Below are 26,107 nucleotides of genomic sequence, written 5' to 3'. Positions count from 1 at the left end.
ATCTCGCATAGTTGTTCTTTTTCTTTTGCAGAATGTACGATTCGATTGTAGAGTGATATATTTCTAAGCGTTTCAAAAAGTTATATATAAGACGCTACAGCTCATTTTGCTCAAAATTACCGTTGATTTCATCATTTCAGGCAGTCAAAAAGTAAATATTGTTAGCTCAGCCTTTTGATCAACAGCTAAGCGCATCAACTGTAAACATTTCATCGTGACTTTCTGCAAGGGATGAAAATATTACGAATTTATACAGATTTTACTTGTGGTGTAAATAAAATTTTAGAGATATAAATTCAGAATTTCGGAAAATATTTAACACGCAATTGCGAGCTTTTTTTTGCTGTAAAAAGATTCAATCTTTCAGTATATGCACGACTTCTATTCTTTTATCTAACTATGTTTAAAAAGGGAAATATCCAAGATGAAGAGAATTCGCTGTAATATCTCTTTAAAGCTAAATTTAAAATAATATACCGCGGTAGGTCTTGTAATACCCCGTATTTCACTTTTAAAAGAAAATATGTACATTCTGTAAAATGTTTTTACACTTTTTTCACGCGAAATTCTCTTATCAGCTTGCAAAAACACACTGACTTCCAAACTTCCTTTGAAATCGACAGGGCTGGCCAGACTATGCAGGATTAATCAAGCTTCACAGCACGTGGCCTGGGTACTCTATCTATGCACACACTGAAAGTGTGTGTGTGTGAGGGGGGGGGGTTGCATTAAAGGGTGTAATCTGGATAATTTATGTTTAATTTATTTGTTTCACTATCCTTATAGTAGGTTTAGTATGCATGCCAAGTAAAGCTAAACTAAAATGTGCCATGCTACGATCACGGTTGACTGTACTTAATTGGGGGAATACTCAAGTTCACATAGCAGTGGTTCAACTTGTTGAATATTCATTTTATTGGATCGATGCCGGGGGCGGGAGTGTAGCTATACATAGAAAGATATATCTCCGCAGGAGATTAATTAATAATGCGCAAGTAATATACGATACACACTAAGAACCACGCGGTGTTTATCCATTGAATCTTATAATTATTCAATATTTCAAGATGGTTCTTGAGGAATCCTCATTATTTGACGTCACGGGCAGGAAGCTGTATAAAAAGTATAAATAGCCACTAAACGATTACACACCATTGCTATTCTTAAACTCATGCATATTCATACTTACTTGGAATTTGACATATAAACTAACATTTTCGAGAGAAATTATGTTTATTGATCGCAATATGTATAGTTCTATTTATTGTAATTTCAAATAAGATATTTATTTCAATAATAATACTGAAATATGAATCCCAAACGAATATTGCAATTTTTGCCGCTAGGTGGTGTCCGTCAAATCCACTATCGACGTCACATGTGAGCTGACCGGTAGCAATAGAGGAGGCTCATAGAGCCTCCGTCTAATAACAACAAACTGCCACACTTTGTGACATTCCTGTTGTGAACCTGTTTTTGATTTTTATTGACCTCTACTAAGACTAATATAGTTTGGGGACGTATAGTTTGTTCGTGTCTGACATTGAACCCGATACTTTTCGTGAGGCGTCTCTGAAAAATGTGTTTCCCGCAATTGTATATATAAACTTGGTGCGGTTGAACACAATGACAAAAAAAAACTACTTTAAATTACATGATTGTGCTCAGTTTTTAGCTTCCACAATAGGGAAGTGAATTGTCATTGTCAAATTTGATTATACATGTAATATAATAAAATGATGATATGATAGAAGTTAATTAATTAAGAGCTTTATATCTTCACAAGATTTATGGCTTTCATGAATTGTTCATATGATGCTGATTTACGTATATTATTAGTGAGAAATTCAACATGTACTGTACATGTACATGTTCCATAAACTAAATCGGAGCATATAGCATTGTTTGACAGACCAGAACTACACCTTCAACAGTTGGGCATGCATATGTACACTAAAGTGCTGATATATATACGAGAGTTTGTCATTTTGATTTGACAGATGAATTGATTTGAATTAATTAGATTAAAAATAACCCATAAACATGAGAAATATCAGCTTTATACAGGGAAATGTGAGAACAAAATGCAGATTTAGCAAAGAACACACCTTCGCCTGTGATTTGGAAAATCATATGTAAGATTTTTGAATTATCATTTGTGGAGGCAGTAAATGAATATTCTGAATAAAAGAAGTAATAGATCACTCCTTTTAATCCTCAATGTTCAAAGTTAGTGTCGGAGTAAAGTTTGCAAATTTTGCCCCACCCCCTCTCTCTCTCTCCTTACCCAGGCCAAATATACTGGCACACCTGGCTGACCTACAGGTAATCTAAAAAAAATAATTATCTCTCGTCAATTATCATTGCTTATGAATTAAGGATTATTGTTTATCAAGTGGCTTGCTCATTTCTGGAGCCAACAGGATCAATTTTATAGCTGCTACTGTTAAAGCAATATGAGCTGTATTTATTAGAATTTTATTTTAATTGCTGCAAAAACCTGCTGGAATAATAAGTTTGCATGTAACTTAAACTTCTGTGATAAACAGGATTTAAACAAATCAAAAATTTTTGTTATAAGAAAGATTTCTCTTCTAAGGAATATATAACAGATCAATTTTTTTGCAGGACGACAATAATTCATTTTGCTTCAATTAAGGATAATTTACGACTTTTCCTCACAAAATATGGCTAACAAAAATTTAAAAACATGATATTTTTTGTCATTTAAATAGAAAATAACATTTTTCTAAAAATAAATTTTAACATGAAATTTACAGCTCATATTACTTTAATGCATGTACGTGTGCATGAAATTACATGTATTCTGAGAATCCACGGTAATGTTAGAAATGCAGGTTAAAGAAAACAAAGGCAGCTATATTATGTAATACAATGAGTTGAAATAAGAATTGACCAATTCAAATTGTATCTGTATACTTGTTCATGTAATATCATTTCCTGTCTAATGAAATTTATTAAGCTTAATTTACAATAACTGGTTTTCCCAAATTGGCAAAAATGTTGATAATTTGTCCTAATTCAGAGCTTCGAGATTGATGCAAAAACATGTCATTTCATGATAATCAAATGGAAAAAGTTTTGACTACCAGTAGTGGGTGGGAAGGGGGTGTATGAATTATTAACATAACACAAATAGCATAGTGATTATTTATATAATATTAATCCTTTCTTTAGTGGTTCAGGAAATGGGATAACTAATCAACATTGCATGTTTCTGCTTGATATATTGATACATTGGCTGTTGAGAATTTTATTGCAATAAAAAGATTTGAAACAAGTGTGACTAACCCCTATCTAATTTTCGGCATACTTATGCAACAGTTTTGTTGTCCTTACTATTTGTCATCAATCATTAATTTTGTAAGTGCAGTTTGAATGATATTTACCTTTTTGTGATTGTCGTTTTTGTTCTTTATTGCTTTTGAAAAAAAAAATTCTTGTGAAATTGTTTATCATCTTAGCTAGTACATGTAGTTCAGATTTTAATTATTGTATAGCTACTTGTATTTTCAGAGAGTAGGGGAAATTTTTTTTTGGTAATTTTGTGTTTAAATCTTATGAAATGTGTGCGTCAGTTTACGTTGTAAAACAAAAGTGTCACATAATTTAGTGGGTAAAAATTCATCAAAGATGCCAGTGTCTTAATTTCAGAGTTTTTGCGCAGCCAGATTTTGTTATGTTAAATACATGTATTCCAGGAACATGTCCTGCAATATGTAACAGATCACTAAATGTGTGTCACTAGTTCAAATAAGGAGACTGACCTCGTATGTCTGGTATATAGGTATATATTATGAATTATGGAAACAAAATGACTGATAATGTTGATACATTGTCCGCTAAAGTTTTGTTATTTCCATAAGTAAGAACATGATTTTGAAGACCAACTTTGAAGATAATTATGTATCTCCTAGTTTTCATAAATTCGGAGGGAAAAATTTGTATCACAAATGACCATGACAGAGGACATTTGTGTTACAAGCTTTTTCAAATTTTGAAAAACTGCGATGAAAATTTATAAAGATTTATTATTTTTTTTTTAGATTGAGCAAACAGAATGCATGCAGAAGGAGGTACAAGTTGAATCACATCGTAGAACACCAGTCTGTGTCAAGAGAGGGCTTGTGCCTGTTTGAAAGGTATTTGTTTACTTTTTAGGGAGAAAAAACCCACCCTGAAAAGTTTGTTTTGTGCCAAACTACTAACTCGGCCGAATAAATCCAAACAAGAGATGATAAGCCTCAGACTAAATGTTTTCTCTGAGGTTATTTTTAAGTTAAAGTGTGCTTTAAGGGTTCAGCAAGCATATCAGTTGTTCAAATGATTTGCATTTTTTTTGTGGGTGAAATAATTTTTGTTTTGGTCATGCGCATGCTGCTTAGCTATTTAATCCATCTATAATGCCCCATTGCATATAAAATTTGATGCATCTCAAATGTTTATAGAGATTCTGAAGTAACTTCCTCTTCAAAGTATTTGGCAACAGTTGGCTTACTAAGACCAGCTGTTTTTGTAAAAAAAAAAAAAAAAAAAAAAAAAAAAAAACCAAAAAGAAAAACCAGCAGAACCTTGTACTTGTCATTGAAGGCAAGGAAGTATATATATATTGCTGCAAATCATAGGGACATATTGCAGAAAAAATACATAACCTGTATTAACATCTATGAGACTGCATGATCAACCTGATGTATTAATTTCCATATTTGGTCAGTAACAAACTTAATAAGTAATAATATACCACAGGAATATCAGTCAAGATAAAAAAACTATATTGAAACATCTCTGAGAGAATTTATTGTCCTTGATGACAGTTGTATTTGAATCGAGAAATAAAAAGACCGATTAAAACTTATTTATCCCTAATATATACACTAGTGTAATGACCACAATTAACAGATGTGAAATTTTTTTTCCCAAAATTCAAATTTACTGAAACTTTGATAATTTGCAGTTGTTTTCAATCAAAAATCAATTTTGTCTTGGGTGTAACAGAGATATGAAAGAAATTCACCCACATATCTTTTGCAGGCATATTGGTTAGAAATATAGCATATAAATTTGACTTTGGAATTCAATGTTTGTGCATTAATTGTTTAAAAGTCATCTTGTAGGATATTGCAATTGTTTTTGACATTGTTTATAAAAGTAGCCTTTTTGTCATAAAATATTGATACCCATATGTTTAAAAGAATGTTGTACTGTTAGTTTCATGGTTATATTAAAAAAGAAAACATATCTGCAGTATTGCAAATTGATGTCATTTACATGTCACATTAAAATCTATTAAATGAAAGTATATATAGTGTTTGATTTAAATCACCCCCCCCCCCCCAAAAAAAAAATCAACAATCATTGGTTTTTAATTAATAAAGATTCAAATATGTCAAAATGAGGAAAATTTCCTAAGAATATATTAATGCTTCATATATTGATGCAGAGTCAGAGTTTTAAGCTGTCAGTGTGAGCAGTGATGTAGACTGTTTTCCAGATATTTTATTTATGTCGATCATAAACTCTATCTTGATGATGAGAGTTATTTCCCTTTACCTGTTCGACAAATGTACTTCAATAACTCAGGTATGTGTAATATGCTTTTAATATTCACTATATTTTGGTAAAAATCTGTAGTATGTACATTATTTTCATGTTTATAAGCCCCAGTGCTTTGTTGGCTTTAAAGATTGTTAGATTATACCCTGTAACTGTCATATTTAGATTGTTTAATGGTCTGTATAGAATAAACTCTCTTGTTGATTTTTCAAATTTCAAACTATTACCTATTGTGAAAAAAATAAGATATGCAGATACATATATTTAGCATATATGATAAAATGAAAAAAAATAACTTTAAATTTACTAATATAAATTTGAAAGTAACCATGTCGACTTCAGATTCATTAATATCAGGCAGATACAAAAACAGATAATAGTAATTGTTTTATACTATATATGTAACTTTAAAAAACAAAAGATGTACCATTCATAAGTGGCAAGGGCATTTTATTTTATGAAAAATATAAATAAGGCATCTTCCCACATGCGGATGAGAAATGACAAGTAAACGGGAGAGGTATTGCTGATTTGCAGGAAGTTCTGTTGTTCGAGATTAACATGGCTGTCTCCTTGAGAATATTGCCCCACAACAAATAGTCCTTGCACATTTCATGTTTACCTAGTTTTCTTTGTAAATGACATACAAGTACAATGTTGACTGTTTCAAAGCACTGCGTTGGGTTTTATCTAAATATCACTTATTGATTTTTAACCAGATCGAGATATCATCCCACGGCTGAAAACACAAACATTCAGAGTTTTAACTAATTCTCACCAGGCATAATTTCCCAGTGTTTATCAGGTTAATATTTCAGCAAATTTGGAGGTCTGTCTTGATTTATTTTTAAACTTATTTAGTCAAGAAAAGTAGAATAAATAGGCTGTTTGGTAAAAGAAGAAAATTATTCAGCACTTTGTTCAAATTCAAAATTAATATGTTTGTCAAGTAGTAGATCAACTGAAGATTTTCATTTCCATTTGTCTTCTTATTCTTTTTTTTTTTTAAAAGATATCACATGATCCTAAATAAAGTGAAATAAGAATTGGAACCTCATAGTGACATATTGTATGGCCCTATATATGTACGTGAAATAAATATATCATGGGAAACTCTATGTGACATATAAACTCTATATCACATATTATATGGCCCTATATACAAAGGGAAATAAATATATAATAGGGACCTCAGTGTGACCTCTGTAGCTCTATGGAAAACGTTGAGTTCACTGGTGACAGCACTACAGTTCCTCGATTCTCAAATGCAAAATTACAATTATTAGCCACAAAAATTTATGCACGTTTACATATGTTATAAGTTCAATACATGTATTTGCTTCACTTGCAGATCAAGAGTTACCAATAAACAGACCTCAATCATTACTTCCCCTTACTCATGCAGGGCTTATAATGTGGTTTTCAAAGATTTTCAGTGGCAAGTAAAGTAACAACATTACGGTAGTAGTGAAATGTCTAAAGAAATGTCAAATCAATGGTTTCAGACTTTCTGATAAGAGATTAATAAATCCATATTCATAATTTTTTGCCAATTTATACATGTGTTTTGCTTGTGAGGAACTGTAGATCCACAACCATTGAACCTGAATTTTCCCAAGGAGCTACGGTGCAGTTCTGCAGCTTAAGAACCTTGTTCATCATTATACAATTAATACCCCTTCTGGCTGGGTAAAATCAATCAATGGGTTTGTCATCAAAGTCCTAAAGTCCTGAAACTCTCACAGCAGTACACCACTATATTTTGGAATGGAAACAATTTAGTAAATCCCTAAAAATAAATAGGCAGTTATATAATATTATATTTAAGGTCTTCCATTTCCAAGGGAAGACCTTATTGTTATTGCTTTAATTGTTTCTTTTCCTCTATTTAATGTATTATGATTTATTTTTTGTCACATTTTCTCAAAAATGCCTCAGCCAATTTTGATGAGACTTTCAGATCAAATTTGTAAAAAAAAAAAAATTATTATTCATTTTTTTGTCGTCGTCACTTTCGGTCCTTAGAAATTGAAGATTAAATGTTTTTGCTTGTTCACGATTTTTCTCAAAAAGTATCAAGGTAGACCTTTCAGTGGTAGATAGCCTTTAGGGGGAGTGTCCTTTGCATATACAATTTCAGAAGTCGCTTCCGGTCATCACTGGAAAGAAACAAAAAACATTAAATAAATTTTTCAATGTTTTTACTTTTAAATATTTTTCTATTATTTTTTAAAAGATATGCTTTTATGAATACAGAATAATATTTTGACCTCAGAGTCTTCAATTGAGAGTTCCTGTGTTTTATTAGTTAGAGTGGTGGACTTGTGCCCAGGTGACCCGGGTTCAACCCCAGAGTGATGAACGTTTTTTCTTAATTAATTTTGACGATTTTTTCTTTGAAATCTAATTTCTGTTTTATTTTAATATCAAATATCACAATAATAGCACTTTTTTTCAGTATAAATATATGTCTATTGAAATCCTTAGACAGTGTTTAATTTGAAGAACAACTATCCCAGTAGCTTATTTTAAGGTGCATTCAAACGAAAGACTTCTCGTTGCTCGCAACAATTAAGATTGTGTCTAGTTTTAAACTTTTTTTTTATAGGTATACAATATCAATCAAACCAATATATCACATTCTAAATTTTTCTAAATCTTTGATATAGGATAGCCACATCTTACTAAATGTATTTCACTTAATACCTACCTTAAAATAATTAACAACCAGTTTACATTAAGTGGGTTGATTAGTTTGATAACTCTGCATTGATACCCACATGGATGGTTTTGGTCTTACTAAATGTATTTCACTTAATACCTACCTTAAAATAATTAACAGCCAGTTTACATTAAGTGGGTTGATTAGTTTGATAACTCTGCATTGGTATCCATCTAAGTAATGAGATTCAAAGGTGATATTTGTTCAGCCAATTGAATTGTAAGTTTTGATGAATCTTGTTTACAGGTATTCATTGACATACATTCTAAAGAGATTGGAAATAACTTGCAACATCTTAAATACCTCTGATCATCAGTACTTTTCATAATATATATTAACTACTGTATTTGGGCATGAACTCATTTGACATATTTATAGGATATTGATATTGTATTGTTCAGCTCCATTAAAAAAAGGAGAGGGAAAACAGGCCCTCCTTGATTCATACCTATGATCCTGATCGTTCACTAATGAATTGTTACCAGTCTACAAATAGGTTATGTAATAAATATGATACACATGTCAGCACAAAGGGAGAGAACAACACCTGTTTTGATGATTGTTGTTTGGGCTATAGGTGTACAACGACAAGCCCAGAGGTGACACTCGGACCAAATAAAACACAAGACATACACATGTTTCTGTCTCCATAAACAATGCCAGGCCTATGATGGAACTGTGGGAATTCCCCCCACCATGCAGAGGGACGGGTGTGAAGATTGCAAATTGACTGCACTGCCAGGACATTAAAGTGACAGGGCTGTTGTCTGGCTGAGTATCCCAATGTCTGTGGTCATTGAGCATCATGTGTTACATGACTCAATGTGTTGGCTGCACACTGTTGGGTGATAAGGATAATGTGGTGGTCAATATTTACATGGTTCTTGCATAATAGTTATCACCTCTCTCTCTCTCTCTCTCTCTCTCTCTGCAAAATATGCACTGGTGTTCATATTATATCATTGGTAGATAAAGTATCAAAATCATATTATATTTAATAAAATATCAATGATGTATGTTGAGTAGCATATGTATACTTAAAGGCTGCAGTGAATTTCTAAAGAGAAAAAAATCAGGTTTAACAGTACAAAAATCTATATAAGGTACTTTTTCGTACTTGAATGAGGGCAAACATTGTAAGATTTGGAAGTTCAATCACAGACTGTTTTATTTAGCAATGTGTTTTTAGTTCAAATTGGCAACTTGCACTTTTGTGCAAAATGGAATCAAGTACCTAAAACTAATTGCATCAAGTTAATAAAAAAGAGGGGGGGATTATGGATTGAAGTATAAAGACATCAACGTAAATCTTATGATATATCAGATACTGTACTGCATTTACCTCTCTAATGTTACCAAAATCATTTTAACACACTGACAATATAAAGTTGAAAAGCCATGCAAGTAAATTGCCCTTAATGGCGATATGAATGATCAATTATTACGTGTTACGTTTATTATCATACCGTCATGAACCATGAAGTTTGCGTACTTCAATATTTTAAGATAATTTATAATCTGCTATTCATGTCATGTATAGATACTTAAATTGCACTGTATTTCTGTAAATAATTTGCATAAGTAATGCCCAATTTATAATTGGATGGTAAAATGGGGGTCATGTCTTCTGCAGATGTAATTCCTAGTACTGTCCTGACGTTTTCATATATGCGTAATGTGCGTTATGAATGTTATCATATCATTACATTTTTCACCATTGTTGGAAAGAATTTTTGTTTTTGTAATTAAACCTATTTTTATGTAAGAATTTCTTTTAGCTTTTGCTGTTAATTTGTGGTGTCTTGTACTTTACAAAGTGATGAGTGATTGTTTTATGAATATAGTTTGTAAGTTTAATAGAGGTAAAACAGAAATAAACCTGTAATGTCTCACAAACCAAGAATTCAAAAAAAAAAGGGACACATATGAAATGTCTTGATAGGAAAATGAAGGAACAAAAAAATTCTCAACCACAAAATAATAATATTCAGCAGGTCATCAAATTCAAATTGATAGAAGGATGCACAAATTTTAATGGGAGCTATTTTTACAATTAAGCGGTTAGTAATCATTAAGTAAAAAGACAAATTATGAATATCGATAAATTGTGACATTTAAACTTTGTGGGCTGTGTATCATAATTAATTTTAATTTGATGTAAATTTTGTCAGGAGGGAAGCTTTGAAGAGTCACTGCTACTGTCTTGTGTGTGGAGATAGACTTGACGGCTTTTGTTACACTCTCTGATGGATTGTTGTTTTTTCAGCCCCCGGAAGTTCCCTGGATCCTCTCCCCTATAGTTCCTCACATCTGACCATTCATGAAGACTCTCCTCGGAAAAGGTAATTGATTATCCATAAGTCACCTCTCCTGAAAAAGTTTATTCTAATTGTTTTGGGGCACTTGAAAACACTTCCTTCCTTAAAGAGTAATTTTGAGTTGATTCCCAACACTCAAGCGGCCTTAATTCTGGCACATTTACCCCGACCGAATCCTTATAAGATGTCAGTAGATTTGTAAACCAGTTGTAATTTTGATTTTGCACTCTCCACATAAGTATTTCAAACCTAAACGAACCTTGGATTTGGATTAAATATGATCACAGTCACCTCTTTTAATGACTGCCGGCCCACTGAGATGTAACAATTATATTTAACATAATACATTTACTGGATTCTAAATCAGAGAAGAATTTGGAGCATTGCTTGTTGCTATACAAGTTATCTCCCTTCAAGTATGCTAGCCTAGATCAGGTAAATTAGCAAGAGGAAAGTGAGATGGGGTAGTTAATAGCTATATGTGGATTTGAGAAAGTGTGTCTCCGTGGTTTTAATTATAAAGTTGACCATTTGTTCAGAGAGAAATCTAATTTGTGATGGATGTCAATTTAACTTATTGAAGTTCCTATCATATTTTTATCACATTTTGCTTTTTACTTTGATGTGGGGAATAAAATAGAATTAAGATATATCAAAATCAGAGTTTAATGTTTCTCAAATTGTATGTAGCATTTTGAAGGAAAAAAATATTGAGATTCTAGCTTTGTCAAATACAGCATGATATAATTAAGTTAAGAGATGATGCACGAACTAGTGTATCTTCCAAACATGTGTTTCAACAATTTCCTGAAAAATAAGCTAGTCAGATTAAAATGTTGAAATAATCAAGATTATATTTTTTGTGTGCTTTGGAGATTAAAAAATCCTGGGGGGGTTTTCATTCTATAATATTTGTGGCTTTGGGGATTTTTTTTTTCTTTTTTTTTAATTAAAGATACCAAATGACACACTTTTACAATTTTTGTAGAAGAAATATGATACATATTAAGGTTTTTGTTACTGATTTATGGTACATGTATTTTTGTTTATAACTTGTTGTTATTTTAACTGAGGTCTTTATAAACCGACGTCTTTAAATGCCCCCTGTAAAGAAAGCATTTTTTTAAAAAATCCTTTCATTTCTATTGGTGTGTAGAAATGTGCAACTCAGTGTTGAGAAAATTTATAACTCTGAAAAAAAAAAGAGTAAAAAGAAATAAAGGTGTACAGTTTCAAACGTCTTTCAAATGCACTCTCTGAAGGAAATGTCTGCTGTGGCCTCCGACCTTTGATCTGCGACCTCTGACGGTTGACTAACTTCCAATAACATTGTATGTCAGCCTAACATGGTTTAGTTGTCTGTTGTTACGAGCTGGAGGTGATTGACGGCTGTACTTAGCAAGTCATTTACCGACTGTCAGTCACATGGAGGACTGCTAGTCTTTCGTTCTCAGAATCATCTTCTACACCTGTGAGGAAACATGCAGACCGACTGATTTCTGCTGTCGCTTGTTTCTTACACTTGAGACTTTCTAGAAGGATTTTCTTTTTTTTTTTTTGGATATAGAATTTATTTAGGAGTAATTTATTTTATTTATTAATTTTTTTTTTTTTTGGACTTTAATTGATGTTCTTATAAACTTGGATGTTGCCAATACTTAGTGGAATTCCAAATTGAAAGTGTTGCCGTGCAAACACTATTGATTTCTGAAACAGTTTTATTTTTGCATTGTTTGAAGCAACAACAAAAATTTCGAGTGGGAAAAAAATTGCTCTACTAGCACAGTGCGCTCTGAACTCCGCGGAGAGGAAGATATACTTGATGCCTTAGCGAAGAAGCTTAACTCGGTGGACAAATTGTCAACTCGTGTTCTTGGGTTTTTTACCAGTCATATTGTGTTTTCATCAACATTTCCTGCAATTAGTTACTGGTGGATAATTTTGGAAGAAAAAAAGTGGAAGTCCATATCATTATCTTCCTGCTCCAATTGAGAGAGATAAAAAACACTACTGTCAACAGAACTACCAAGGAAAAAATATTTGTGGACCAACAGAGAGGGAGAGTCAAAGAGGAGTTTGTTTTATAGTATCATGTTACTAGGAGATTCACAGACTGATTTTTCCAAGATGTCCAGTTTGAAATATGACAGTTCCCACTCCCCTGTAGAAACTTCACCATTCTATGCCTCCTTCCCCCCTCATCCTTCCTTCATGCACCCAGCCTTTTCACAGATTTATGGAAGAGGGGTTTCTTTTTTGGAGGAGAAATTCAAGAGGGAGGACCCTCATCTATATTCCCCATCAGACAGGACAAAGTCGGACCTTCCACTACCCCCTCCCCTCTGCCTGCCTAGCTCTGAGCATGCCAAGATGCTGGAATTGGATTTGACCCACGGTCAGTACCGAGTGAGTGAACGACACTCGCCCCTCAGCCCGTCCGAGTACTACCGCCGGCGAGACATTCTGAGTACGGGCAGTAGTTCTCACTCCAGTCCCACATCCTCGCATTCTGGAGAACTCAATCTGTCGCGTCATCATCGGGGACAGAAATCTGTGTCAGAGGGTGGATCGTGTGAGGTAAGAATCTTAATGTCAGGAAAATGCTGCCGATCGAGTACAACGCCTCTTCATTCGCCAGTTTTATACACTGTATCACAAATTCAGGTCACAGGAAAATGTTTATTTGTTATCTTTTGAGAAATGATAATGATTTTAGAGGGTCAGTAACTTTCATAACATTATTGTTTTTAGCTCACCTGAGCTGAAAGCTCAAGTGAGCTATTCTGATCACATTTTGTCCGTCGTCCGTCTGTCCGTCTGTCCGTCTGTCCGTCTGTCCGTCCGTCCGTCTGTCCGTCTGTCCGTCTGTCCGTCTGTAAACTTTTTACATTTTGAACTTCTTCTCTAAAACCGCTTATCCAATTTCAACCAAATTTGGCACAAAGCATCCTTGTGGGAGGGCGAATATAAATTGCAGAAATAAAAGTCCGATCTGTATTCAAAGCGGAGAAAACCTTGAAACTGTAGAAAAAGGGGGGTGCATTTTTAAAAATCTTCTTCTCAAGAACTACCGAGGCAAATTCAACGTAGTTTAGCATAAATTATCCTTATGGGAAGGAAAATATAAATTGCAAAAATTAAGTGGTAATTTTGTTTCAAATCGAAGTTATTACGAAAATAATAATAAAGGAAAGGCGTATTTCAATCGGGCTCGGCATCCGGTAAAATGGGTAGGCAAGACTTGGCCTGGGCAAAACAAAAGATTGGCAGTTATTAATCTGTCAATCTCATTAAAATTTCAGGATATTTGATGGACTAGTATATTTGTATTCGCTGTAGATATTGCTGCAAAATAATGCGTATTTGGAATTGACAATTGCCGATCTGCCCTGGCATTTATTTTGCCACGGCCCGGGTTTGCATACCCATTTTACCAAGACTCGTATTCCATACTTCTAAAACGAGGTTCTTTGTTTAAAGCAGCCATGACATTATACGAAAAAGGGTCGATCTGACTATGATGAATTTGCTTGTTGTGCAACAGTTCGCGTATGAAGGGAAGTTTTGAAACATGAAAAATATATTGGTGCCGATTTTGTGAAGTAAATTGAGGCTAAATATTTCAATGCGTTGACAGTTTTCACACATGACGTTGGTGTTAGCTTGTTCTGATTTTCGTTTCGTTTTCATTATTTATGCGTTGTAACCTGGAAACTATCGTCTGTATTTCGTGATTTTTCGTATCAAATCAATCAGAGACTTCGGTAAATCAAACAGTTACGTTAACTGTTTACCTGCGCATATTAAGCAAAGTCTGATGTAGGGGTACTGAAATACAATTCATTCTATCGGTAATTCGGCATTATCTTTTGCGTAATGGTAGATTAATGCTATAGGTTTTGTTGAGATGCTCGGCATTTTCTCTAGTTTATTCAGTTTAAATAGAGTTTAATATCGCTTACGGAAATATGTAGGTATATCCATGTATATATATATGATTCATTTCGAAAAAATAAATTGTTTTCTTTATTTGTTATACATGTAGTGCATGTTGTTTACAATTTCTATTTACTAACCATATTTGAGTGTTAAGCTTCGAATTATAAGCAAGATACAGAGATTTGCTCACAATTCTATGTTTGTACACAGATCTTAAAAGCTAAAGATTAAAAAAGTATAAAAAAAATTGTCAATATTTATTACGAAAGTTTTAAAATCTGTTCTTCCAGAAATCCACTTATTGAATTGTAAACTTAACCTTTTTAGCTCACCTGAGGATGGGACCACAATGGGGGGTCGAAGTTTAACATGAATATATAGAGTAACTCTTAAGAAATCTTCTTCTCAGAAACTAATCGGCCAGGAAAGCTGAAACTTGTGTGGAAGCATCTTCAGGTAGTGTAGATTCAAAGATGTGAAAATCATGACCCCTGGGGGTAGGGTGGGGCCACAATGGAGGGTCGAAGTTTAACATATGAATATAAAAAGTAAATCTTTAAAAATCTTCTTCTCAGAAACTAATCGGCCAGGAAAGCTGACACTTGTGTGGATGCATCCTTAGGTAGTGAAGATTCAAATTTGTGAAAATCATGACCCCCGAGGGTAGGGAGGGGCCACAATAGGGGATCGACGTTTTACATAGGAATATATACAGTAAATCTTTAAAAATCTTCTTCTCAGAAAATAATCAGACAGGAAAGCTGACACTTGTGTGGATGCATCCTCAGGTAGTGTAAATTTTAAAGTTGTGAAAATCATGACCCCCGGGGGTAGGGTGGGGCCACAATGGGGGATCGAAGTTTAACATAGGAATATATACAGTAAATCTTTAAAAATCTTCTTCTCAGAAACTAATTCGCCGGCAAAGCTGGAACTTGTGTGGAAGCATCCTCAGGTAATGTAGATTCAAAGTTGTGAAAGTCATGACCCCTGGGGGTAGGTTGGGGCCACAATGGGGGATCGAAGTTTAACATATGATTATATACAGTAAATCTTCTTCTCAGAAACTAATTAGCCAGGAAAGCTAAAACTTGTGTGGAAGCATACTCAGGTAATGTAGATTCAAATTTGTGAAAATCATGACCCCTGGGGGTAGGTTTGGGCCACAATGGGAGGTCGATGTTTTACATAGGAATAAACAGAGTTATTCTTTAAAAATCTTCTTCTCAGAAACTAATCAGCCAGGAAAGCTGAAACTTGTGTGAAAGCATCCTCAGGTAATGTAGATTCAAAGTTGTGAAAATAATGATCCCCAGGGGTAGGGTGGGGCCACAATGGGGGGGGGGGTCAAAGTTTAACAAAGGAATATATAGGGTAAATCTTTAAAAATCTTCTCAAAAACTAATCAGCCAGATGATTCTTTATAATTGTTAAGACTTTGGCCCCAGGACAATTCTTTGGCCTCACGAGAAGGTTCAGAGTTTGATGTACGTTTATATCCCATATATAAACTATTGTTAGGGATCTTTTTTAGATCTGCAATACTCAACATATGATATGACTATAAAATCATCCTGTTAGAAAAGGGACTAATGATTATAAACATAAGAATATCCAGGGGAAAATGGATTTTATTTATACAGGATTTACATGAATTATTGTACATTGTCCAGATAGTTTGTATTATGACTCCTTTGAGCTGATTTTATCATACCTCTTGTTCCTCAGGTGAGCGATGTGGCCCATGGGCCTCTTGTTAACTAAAAAGTATTCTTTTGAAATTCAGGTCACAGGAAAATGTTTATTTGTTATCTTTTGAGAAATGATAATGATTTTAGAGGGTCAGTAACTTTCATAACATTATTGTTTTTTAACTAAAAAGTGTTCTTTTGCATTAATTTCAGTCGATTAGATTTTTCATTAGTCATTTTGATGTGGCGTAATTTACTTAAATAGAGAATTTAATTAAAATAACATTTCCTATTATTAGAAAACAGTATTGTGTGATTTTTTTTGAATTGACAATTACGCATATATACTACAAATGATTATCTGTTTATATTTATTGATGTATTCAACAAAGTAAATTCTAAATTCTGATAAAAACAACTGACCTTCTGTTCCTATTCAAGGGACAAGGAGACATTTTGGATATGCACACGCACCATAAAAAATATCATTCATGTTAATTTTTCTATGAATGATTGTTTATTTCTCTCTCTGGGCATTTTATTACAGTAGGAAGGCAGTTTTTGTGAAGTAATAGAGCTTATCCTTTGTGTTTCGATGAGTGTGTGATTTTTTTATGATTGCCTATTACACATCAGTCAGTGTTGAACCGATGATGATGAAGGCCCACACAAAAACTTATTCTGTAAAGGGTATTGATGAATTGAAGATTTGTATGACAATGTATATTACACCAAACTAATGTAGGCTGCACAGTAGTTATGAAAATATGAAAATAAAAAAAGGATTCCGAACCTTTTCTTTTCAAAAGTATAATTTTCACATAGATATATGTAGGAAAGTGGCACAATCTATCACTGCGTCGAATATAACGGATTAACATTGTAATCCTGTGCAGCTCTCGAATTTCCCCCTCTACTGTTTTTCTGAATGTGGCGCGTTTCAATGCGTGTATTTTATGAAGCACTCCGATTGATAAGAATTACAAACATTTGTTTATTGGTGCCTTATCAAGAAAGTTTATAGTATGTACAAATTGCTGTACACTTTGGGCAGCCAGGATGGTGTTTTTCCCACACAACAAAATGTCGTAGGTAAATACAATTATGTATCTCGATCTTTTTGTAAGTATTTTTCTGATCTAGTGTGCTGGAGAATTTTCGAAACGAATGTTTAATTTCTGTGTACACATATCAGGCGAGGCAATTTGATGTGAGGATTGTGTATTGGCCTGAAAGTCAAACGGCTGATCTTTTTTTATACCTGTCTTGAGGGCACACTGTTATAGAACAGGGGGGCTGTCCAGGATTTGCCAAAGTTAAGAACACAAAATCATGAAACAGCATTGTTGTGTTTGAGTTTTTAAATTGATATTTCTGCAAACTCACATTTCTTTGATATAAGATTAATATCTTTTGATTATGTTGTGGGATTTTAATTTGATAAACAGCTTTTTTAAATATGATCGGCTCAAATGGGATCAGATTGCAGGCAAACACACAACAGAACTGTGTTTATGGTTAAGCGGTTATTTTGTTTCTCGGGGTGTTGAGGGTCACGATAAATAAAAACAATCGCTTAATAAAAAGGCCTCCTACGGGCTGGATTATTGTGTCGACTTTTATTCCATAATTAATAATGCCCCAATTAAAACCTATACCCACCTGTAGGCCAATTTCCCAATTAAAATCCTTGTCTGATTTTGGATCATTGTCATGTTGAAATATTTAACCTTTTTTATTGCAGTTTTGTAAAGGAAAAAAAAATAGGTTGTATAAGAATATATGTACTTTTATAATCTGAATTGGCAGAAGTTTAATATTAATCATTATGTTTAACTTAATTAGATTGTTATTGACAGCAAATTGTTGATAGCACGATATTTAAAGAGATAGAGAGAAAATTCCTTGATATATCCTTCTGTACTATACAAGAAAACTTTAATTTTCATGTCAAGAAAAAAAATTTAACATACCTTTGCTTTCAAAATTTGTGTCCTTGCATGCCTTAAAGATTAAAATTTAGATGATTTTGCTTTTTTATTGTTACTTTAATTATTATAGAATAATATGATTAATTGTGGTACATGCATTGTAAATTGTACGTAGTATACATTTAGAATAAAATTAGCAGAGGATTCATGTACCTGGGTATATAACTAGCACTGATTAAAACTGAGGTTATGATATGACTGTTAACAGGAGAATTTAAGTCTTCATTGTAGTCATTCAATTATCTTAAGGTCAAGAAGGAAAAAAATTATTATATAACAGAGGAATAGAAGTCATGATACTCTGTAAGAACGTGTCCATAATTCCTTAAGTTATTTATATTTCAATCTTATTAAGTCAGGATATCGTCACTTAGGCTTTGAGAAAAGACCTGTTATAGTGGTACAAGACATGGGAGGTAGCATGTTGACCTAGTGACACACATTAGAAAGGAGCTATATTTAGAACAGTCAGTGAAGAGTTGGTCATCAATGGGTTATGAATTAGTCATATATTGTTTTAATTAATGGGATCGGGATACGAGTGATGCAACAGCCATCAGTAAAAGAAGGGGGTAATGTACTTGAACATTCTCTTACGAGTAAGTTTGAAGGAAATGAAAAGAATCCTGATGATCGAGATATGTAGGTGGCTGAGTTTGATTGATGAGCACTGTTCATTGGAATATACGGTACTCGAGCTGTGTGTATGTCACAGAATTAGTGACGGGACTGCATGGAGCATTTGTTTTCTGTTTCCATTAATAAAGATTGACCCATTTCTGCACGAAAGTGATAATTGTCTCTTAGGTGAGAGTCTTGAAGATATAATTATCTATATAGTTTAAATGGTTCTATCTCTCTATTTGTCTGCTTAATTTTGAAGTGTTAATTTAAGAGAAACAGTCTTAACCAATCAGATGAATTTCTGGAATTAAAAAGGATTGCACATGTATATCGAAACTTTAACTTTTGCATACCTAGTTATTGATAATGATTAGTAGTTAATTGGAATTTTCTTTTGTGATATAACTTTTTATTTGGAAAAGTCCGTTATTAAAATGATGAAAATGGCAGGCGAGGCGGCGGATGGGCGGAAGGCTGCCAAAAGGGTACCCTCATTGTACGGATAACTCCTCCTACAGTTTTTAATATAGGAAGTTGTTCTTTTGCAGATCAATTGTACTCATATAAGTGGTGTGCATATTGCTAGGATTTTGTTTTCTGATAATTTATGGAAAAAATACCAGCTTTTGAACTTATTCACTTTTTGGCAAAATATTGCATATAGGGTACTCCATTTCACTGGATACTGTATAGGTAGTGTTTATCAATTCAGGGTTGACATAGATTATGGATACAGTTTGCTGTCACATTGACAGCTTTTCACTGGGTTTTTTTATCACATTGCTATTTGGAAAAATGAACAAAAGAAACACATGCTTCATGTTAACAATTTCTTGATCTGCTTTGTACTTCGGTAATATGCCTGTTTGTAGACTATTAAGTGTAGTACAATATATGTGATCATTTTCCTTTTACTAAATACAACAACACAGATGTCTCAAATACTGAGAATGCATAGCTCTGTTTGGTATTTGTTTTTTTTTGTCCTTGACTGGTTTAGATGCATATAGTTAATTGGCAATATATGGATGTCTTGCCACAGTTTTCACTCCACCGCTTTGTTATTCTAACACTTGTTGTCATACATACTGACAAGGGATGTCTCTAAAACTTAGCATTATCTCTTTCTAGGAGAATGGCATAATGGAGAGATGTGATGAAGGCGCTGTAAATCTATCCTCAGGACGGGAGACAACAGAGCGCAGTAGTATGAAGGACGAGGAAGTTAAGGTACCCCCACAGTTCCCTCCCACTTCACCTACCCCCAACACAATATCATTTCAGTCTACACACAAATCACTTGATTTTTTTCTTATCTCCTTCTTTGAACGGAGTGTAACATGCTTTGAATTTTAACTATATGAGCCGTTTTGCTTTCATAAAGCTACATACATTAGGCCAACATGTGTTCAGAATATTCTTTTAACAGTTTTTCATCTTTTACAGGGACACTCCCCCCTTTGTCAAGAGGCTGAGGACAAAAGCCCGGCTCACCGAGTCCTCAGTTCCCTTTCCCCCACCCCCAACTCCCCCACCTCTAGCCAAAGTGCAGCTAAACGCAAGGTCAAGTCCAACAGTGCCATCGAGCTCAATTCCGGCAGCCAGCAGCCTCTGATGATGATGGCTGCTCAACACGGGTTGCTCCCTCAGCATATGCAGCAGTTGCTGCAGCAACAAAATCAGGGTCTATCCGCTCAGCAACAGATGATGCAGCATCAGACAGCAATGTTGCAACACCAGGTATGATAACCCCCCAAAAAGCATACGGCAGTATTCAAATAAAATAGGCTCTACAAATCAAGCATGTTTCATAAAACAAAAATCAAAGAGGTACCGTATTATAAAACAAAGAGGGCTGAATTATAAATTTTTATACCCATCTTTATTTCATGTATCTTTAAGCAAATATAAAACAATAAAGTAAATACTGATTTAGTTTTTATGATGCCCATAAATTTTTTTATGAAAAAAAAAGGCGTATTTAAAAACATTCTTTGTTTTATTTGTATACATATTACATAATGCTAACAAGAAGATTTGAGACATGATGAATGATTATCTGGGGCCTAAAAACATTTCTCATGTCTGGTCTGTTCATCTTGTTACAAATGCACCTTGTCTTTTGTTTCAAATCATTTGCATGTTTTGCTCTTAAATTAGATGTTTTGTAGACAAAGAAAAATTACCTTTTTTATGTGACTATGACCATTCTTTGTGGAAATTAACCTATAAAAATAACACTACATCAAATGATGTTCTCCCACTAGCAGGCCAGCCAAACGTAGAGTTTGACGAGTTGTCTGTGTCCCCAGGCTTTCTAGTTCATTAGGTTAGAATATGGCCAGGCCTTGGACAGGTAGAGCGTATACTTCACACTTTGAATGGTCATCTAGGTGTCTGCTACCTGTCAACTGACTCTAATCAATTCAAGCTTATAATACCTGAAGGAAGAGAAAAAAAAATATGTACTTATTTATAAAAGCATATCTTCTCTTTTTTTTGAATCAAGCATGAAATATTTCAGATATTTTTAGAAATCAGTGACAGAGATAATTAAAGTAGGAAAAAACATGAAGCCAGAATTGCTGTGTTTCCTGTTTGTCATAAAATTAAACAATTTAGGTACTCTAAACTTGAAACCAACAACACAAACACTGGCATTATTTTTTATGAATTCTATTTTGATAGGTTGTATATGTGTCATACAGTTGCCAGTACAGTTATAAACATGCTGATTTTTAACTCTTACAAAGTGCTTGAAATTTTCTGTTGAAGAATATCTAACAGTGTTCATATAATTAACTGGCTGCTTGTTCTAAGGTACGGTCAAGTTAAGATGTCAAGATGACCACCGTTCAACTGAAGCCCCTTTTTTTAATGTCCCATCTCTGAAAGACAGACAAAAAAATGACTTGAAATATACATTTTGTATAAATTTAAATTTCGATATTTTTCAAACAAACAAAAGATAATTACAGAAATTTATGAAAGGAATGTCTGCTGATATGTACGTTCAGAAATAAGCAATTACATATTTTGAAATATGTCGTTGACAGTGCTAAGAATGATGTATATATGTGACCTGTAGCACGAACACAGGGATCAACTGATGTTATCTGTACAGTTTAAACTGGTGCACTTCTCAATGGCACTAAACAAAAGTGTTTCTGAAAGCAGTGCTGTACTAAGAGTGTCCAACGAATTTGTCATTTCCTCTGAAACATATCTACTATAACCTCCGAATCCCTGCAGACTGGCAGTGTATGAGGAAGTCCTCAGCGGAGACACGGCTAATTCATTTCATAACGCCATGAACAGATTAAAGTTATAGTTTTTGTTGTTGCAATCTGTTATGCTTAAAGGGTACCTGCAGTGCCGGTCAATTTTTGATATAATGGAGATCTATGTGTAAAAACATCATCCTGAAAATTTTACAGCGATCGCATAAGTAGTTTTCGAGATATTTGGGGAAAACCCGATTTCACACCTGAACGAGTTTTGAATCAAGCCGATTTGGCGCGAGATGAACTGTGACGTCACGGGGTCAACGCCGCTGTATGAGAAACAGGAATATCGTATGAAAACTGTTCGTTTTCTGGCATTGTTTTATCGATATATGAACATTTTTTTCTGTTGTTTTATTTCCTTATCAACCCTGGAAGACTTATTATACTGTTGTTTGAGTTTAACCCGTATTTTATCGAACAAAAATGCCGAATTCGGACAAGTGTTTGCTTCATGAATTTCGTCAAATGTGTAACACATTTTACATATAAATGCACACCACATGTAGCAAAATGACAATTAATCAAAGCATTATTGTTATAAGAAACATATTCTGTTAATATTGTCATTCTTTCGAATGATTTCTCAGTGACATTATTAACTGATTAATAATATTGATAATACATAATGATATTTCGTAAAAGGTAACTCGGGGTCTATTCCTCGTATAAGGCATAAAATTACAAATGATGTCGCCCGATTATTCAATAATATTGATATCGGACCAATTACAATCATAACAGTATGCATTCTTTAACAAACATACACGGGATTATAAACGGATCAAGGCGAAAGTCCAAGATGGCTGCATGATTAAGTATGTCTCGTATTCTTTTAAAAATACGATAATGGAATTTAATTTTACATTTATTTACATCCTTTGTCAAAATGTTCCAGTTTATTCAGATTTCATAATGATTCGTTGTCAGTATTACAATTTAAGCTATACGGAGTTATAAAGCGTTTTTAAAATTGCTGACCATAGCGCTCGAAAGAACGTTGCACTTTATTAAATAAGAAATTATAAAGAACAACGTAATTACTTCCCAAATAATTACTTGATCACATAAAAAAGGTTTCAATTGCTGAATTATAAATTTAGTCATTATGAAGTGATTAGATAAGTAACAATAAAGGCATTTACTTCGAACATTAGATTTACTATTTAATAGTATCATGCATGATTCTTTGATCACTGATTGACGGACTATACACATGTTTTAGCTGACGAATGCTTGATTTTACACGGTCTAATTTATTTCTCTGTTTTATCTTTTAACAATTGAGTAGCTAATTATACACAAATCAATTTACCCGCCTAGAGGTGTGAAACCCTCTCTTCGTTCACCAGACTCGTGTACCTTGTGTATACATGCCCCAGATACACGTGTGTCTGGAGCAGTGGCTTCGTTAGTTTACCTGTTTACCTATGTCATTGTCTCGGATCACTCGTGTGTGAAAGGATATTATGTAATCAAAAAATGAATAATGAACATGAATTTGCCTATGTAAGCGTTTTAAGATATCGTATTCATCGGTAAAAAGGCGACGAGAATAACAAATTTTAAAATCCTTTTAAAAGAAATCCCATTGTAATAAAATAATAACGGATACAAATTTCTAGATCTACAATACTTAAAATAACAAGATAAGTCAAAACATCAGACCTATATCAATCATTTTGGCTGAAAAATCGAATTTAATTTGTATAGCTTTGAAAGGAAATTTCCCTCCTGTTGACCTCGTGACGTCACTTCCGCTGAAGCCTCGTTATCGCCTAATTCTGTTTTCTCTTGATTAGATTTCCCAAAGCAGGTAAAAATAGCCACTTTGAAGAGGCGTAACTCCGTTATTTTTGCACCGATTTCGATGCGGTTTTTTGCATTATATTTTGGTAAATAAACTCGTTAACATATGTTTCACATCGGCTGGGCTGCAGGTACCCTTTAAGTGAGGATGTCTATTTGTCTGTAATTTATAAGCAGCCCGGGAAACCGCGGCCATTTGTTTCGGGGCCTTAATTGAGACCTTGTTTGTATGTTCATGGGGTGTCATTTGCATAATTACACAAATATGCCTATCTGTGGTCCAAATTTAGAGAGTTGTAAATAATAGCCACTTATTTCCAATTTGTCAGCGTTCTACTGAAAGTCTATATTTCCGCTTCGTTTATGGTATATTTGTAACGGCTGTTTTCCATTGCTATTTTCATCTTTGTTTGTTTTCTTTTAATACCAGGAATAATATATAAACAGGTTTTTATTTATCTTTTTGTATATACTCATAACAAGTCTTTAAAAGTCGAGCAAGACTTTAATAAAAATGTTCATGTTATATTTTATTCATTAATAGCAGCAGAAATTACAAGAACACATCCTCCAAGAACTGAATGAGCAGCTTCAACTGAATGTCATTCAGCAATCCCAGCTGATGCAGGGCACCTCGGACAAGAATAAGAACAGTAAGCAACAACTTCAGCAGCTGGCTGTGCAACAACAGCAGCTCGTGCAACAAATTCAGCAAATACAGCTCCAGCAACGACAGTTCCTTCTAGCATGTCTTGTACAACCATTTGGAGTCCCACAAGGTAAAAGACTTTTTTAGTTGTTATGTTTTTTTTAGCGCATGTTATTTTATGGAATGACTGTTTAGAGAGGGAGTGAACAAGTTCTACAATGCAGAAAAAGTTTATAAATTCAGATAATTAAGAATTTCCTGAGAAGTTGCATTGTAAACCCAAAATAGATGTTGATCAGCTGTGTTTTTTCTTTTATAAACATGAATTTTTATGTTGTTGAACACTTATATTGACATAAAAAAAAGTTACAAATTCAATTTGTGAGGTTTTTGTAGGGTTGTGTTGTAACAAAGTCTGTCCATAAGCGCAGACAACAAATTCAATAGATCATTAAAGTAAATAGTTGAATTGAATCTGCTCGCCAATATGACATAGCTTGTGGAAGGTTTGAGCCTGGTGTTATAATTAAATAGGGGCAGAGCAAATCAAAAACCAGAGGCTTATCTGCGTGTTTTGTTGCATTGTCTTTCATGATGTTAATATTTACATCTGATATGAATCACGTCAAAGCCCTGATGTCGAAATTCTGACGTTTCCTCAAGCCTGATCACCATCTGCTAACAAATAAAATTAGAAAAAAATAAACGATAATGATGTTTTATAATGTTTGGAGGAAGTTGGAATGGACGCACAACATGGTATGATGCATTCGCTTGTTGCCCACGACATGATGCAATATGCTGACTAGTCTTGTTTCAATCAGCAGCGCTTACTTGTTTTATATGGCCCAACTACAAGACACCAGTTTCCATGGCTTTTTTGTGTTGTTTTTTTTTTTTAGTTTTTTTAGCTCAATCTATTTAATTTGTGGGTCGCTGTTTGTCTAACTGTTGATTAAAAGAAATGTCAAACTGGTTTGCATCACTGAAAAGTGCAGATATTTATTTTACAGAATTGATTTTATTTTAGTTTGGTTTTGTATCTAATTCCTCTTTTCGTTTTATTAGTTTATTCACTTTTAGTCGCTATATATGTACTGTACTTGTGAAAACTGTGCCAATAACCAACAATTTGGAGAATAATGGCAACAGATTGAGTCTTTAAGCCTTATCAAGGCCACCTCAGTGTGTTACTTTCCACCATTTCTGTCTGTAAATTTGTAAAAATGTTTTTTATTGCATATTCGATAGATTGGTGCATGTAAGATTTTTTTTAATGTTTCCCAAAAGGCAGCAGCGAAACGCCGAGATTTATTAAATCGGCAATCAAGCTATCATTGCCTTTATTTTTCCAGACATTAATGGACTAATAAATCACAGAGGTGTTTTATTATAGGTATCAGGCTAAAAGTGTTTCTTGATTCCTTCTCTGTAAATACAGCTAGTTTATTGAATATGTATTTATTAGAAATCTGATTTTAGGTTAAACAAGCCTTAGAGGTCGAT

The 26,107-nt window shown here is 33.6% G+C and overlaps 1 protein-coding gene across 5 annotated transcripts in view; it reads left to right on the top strand.

Moving 5' to 3' along the window:
• LOC128161317 (forkhead box protein P1-like) overlaps nt 1–26,107 on the top strand; it is a 49,779-nt gene that overhangs the window by 4,409 nt on the left and 19,263 nt on the right. For 2 of the 5 annotated variants that reach the window (XM_052824570.1, XM_052824571.1), the window contains exons 2-6: nt 4,068–4,163; nt 10,563–10,638; nt 19,991–20,089; nt 20,306–20,599; nt 24,497–24,731. In XM_052824570.1, coding sequence (XP_052680530.1) covers nt 20,003–20,089; nt 20,306–20,599; nt 24,497–24,731 — 616 coding nt within the window. In that variant the 5' untranslated portion in view covers nt 4,068–4,163; nt 10,563–10,638; nt 19,991–20,002. Of the gene's footprint in view, nt 1–4,067; nt 4,164–10,562; nt 10,639–12,032; nt 13,192–17,183; nt 17,337–19,990; nt 20,090–20,305; nt 20,600–24,496; nt 24,732–26,107 lie in introns of those variants that run through there. The other 3 variants (XM_052824572.1, XM_052824569.1, XM_052824573.1) reach the window with 3 other exon arrangements.

Source organism: Crassostrea angulata, chromosome 8 (genome assembly GCF_025612915.1).
Source record: "Crassostrea angulata isolate pt1a10 chromosome 8, ASM2561291v2, whole genome shotgun sequence".
Taxonomy (NCBI): Eukaryota; Metazoa; Mollusca; class Bivalvia; order Ostreida; family Ostreidae; genus Magallana; species Magallana angulata.
Note: the sequence above shows the minus strand (reverse complement) of the source record. Positions and strands in the feature narration are given on the sequence as shown.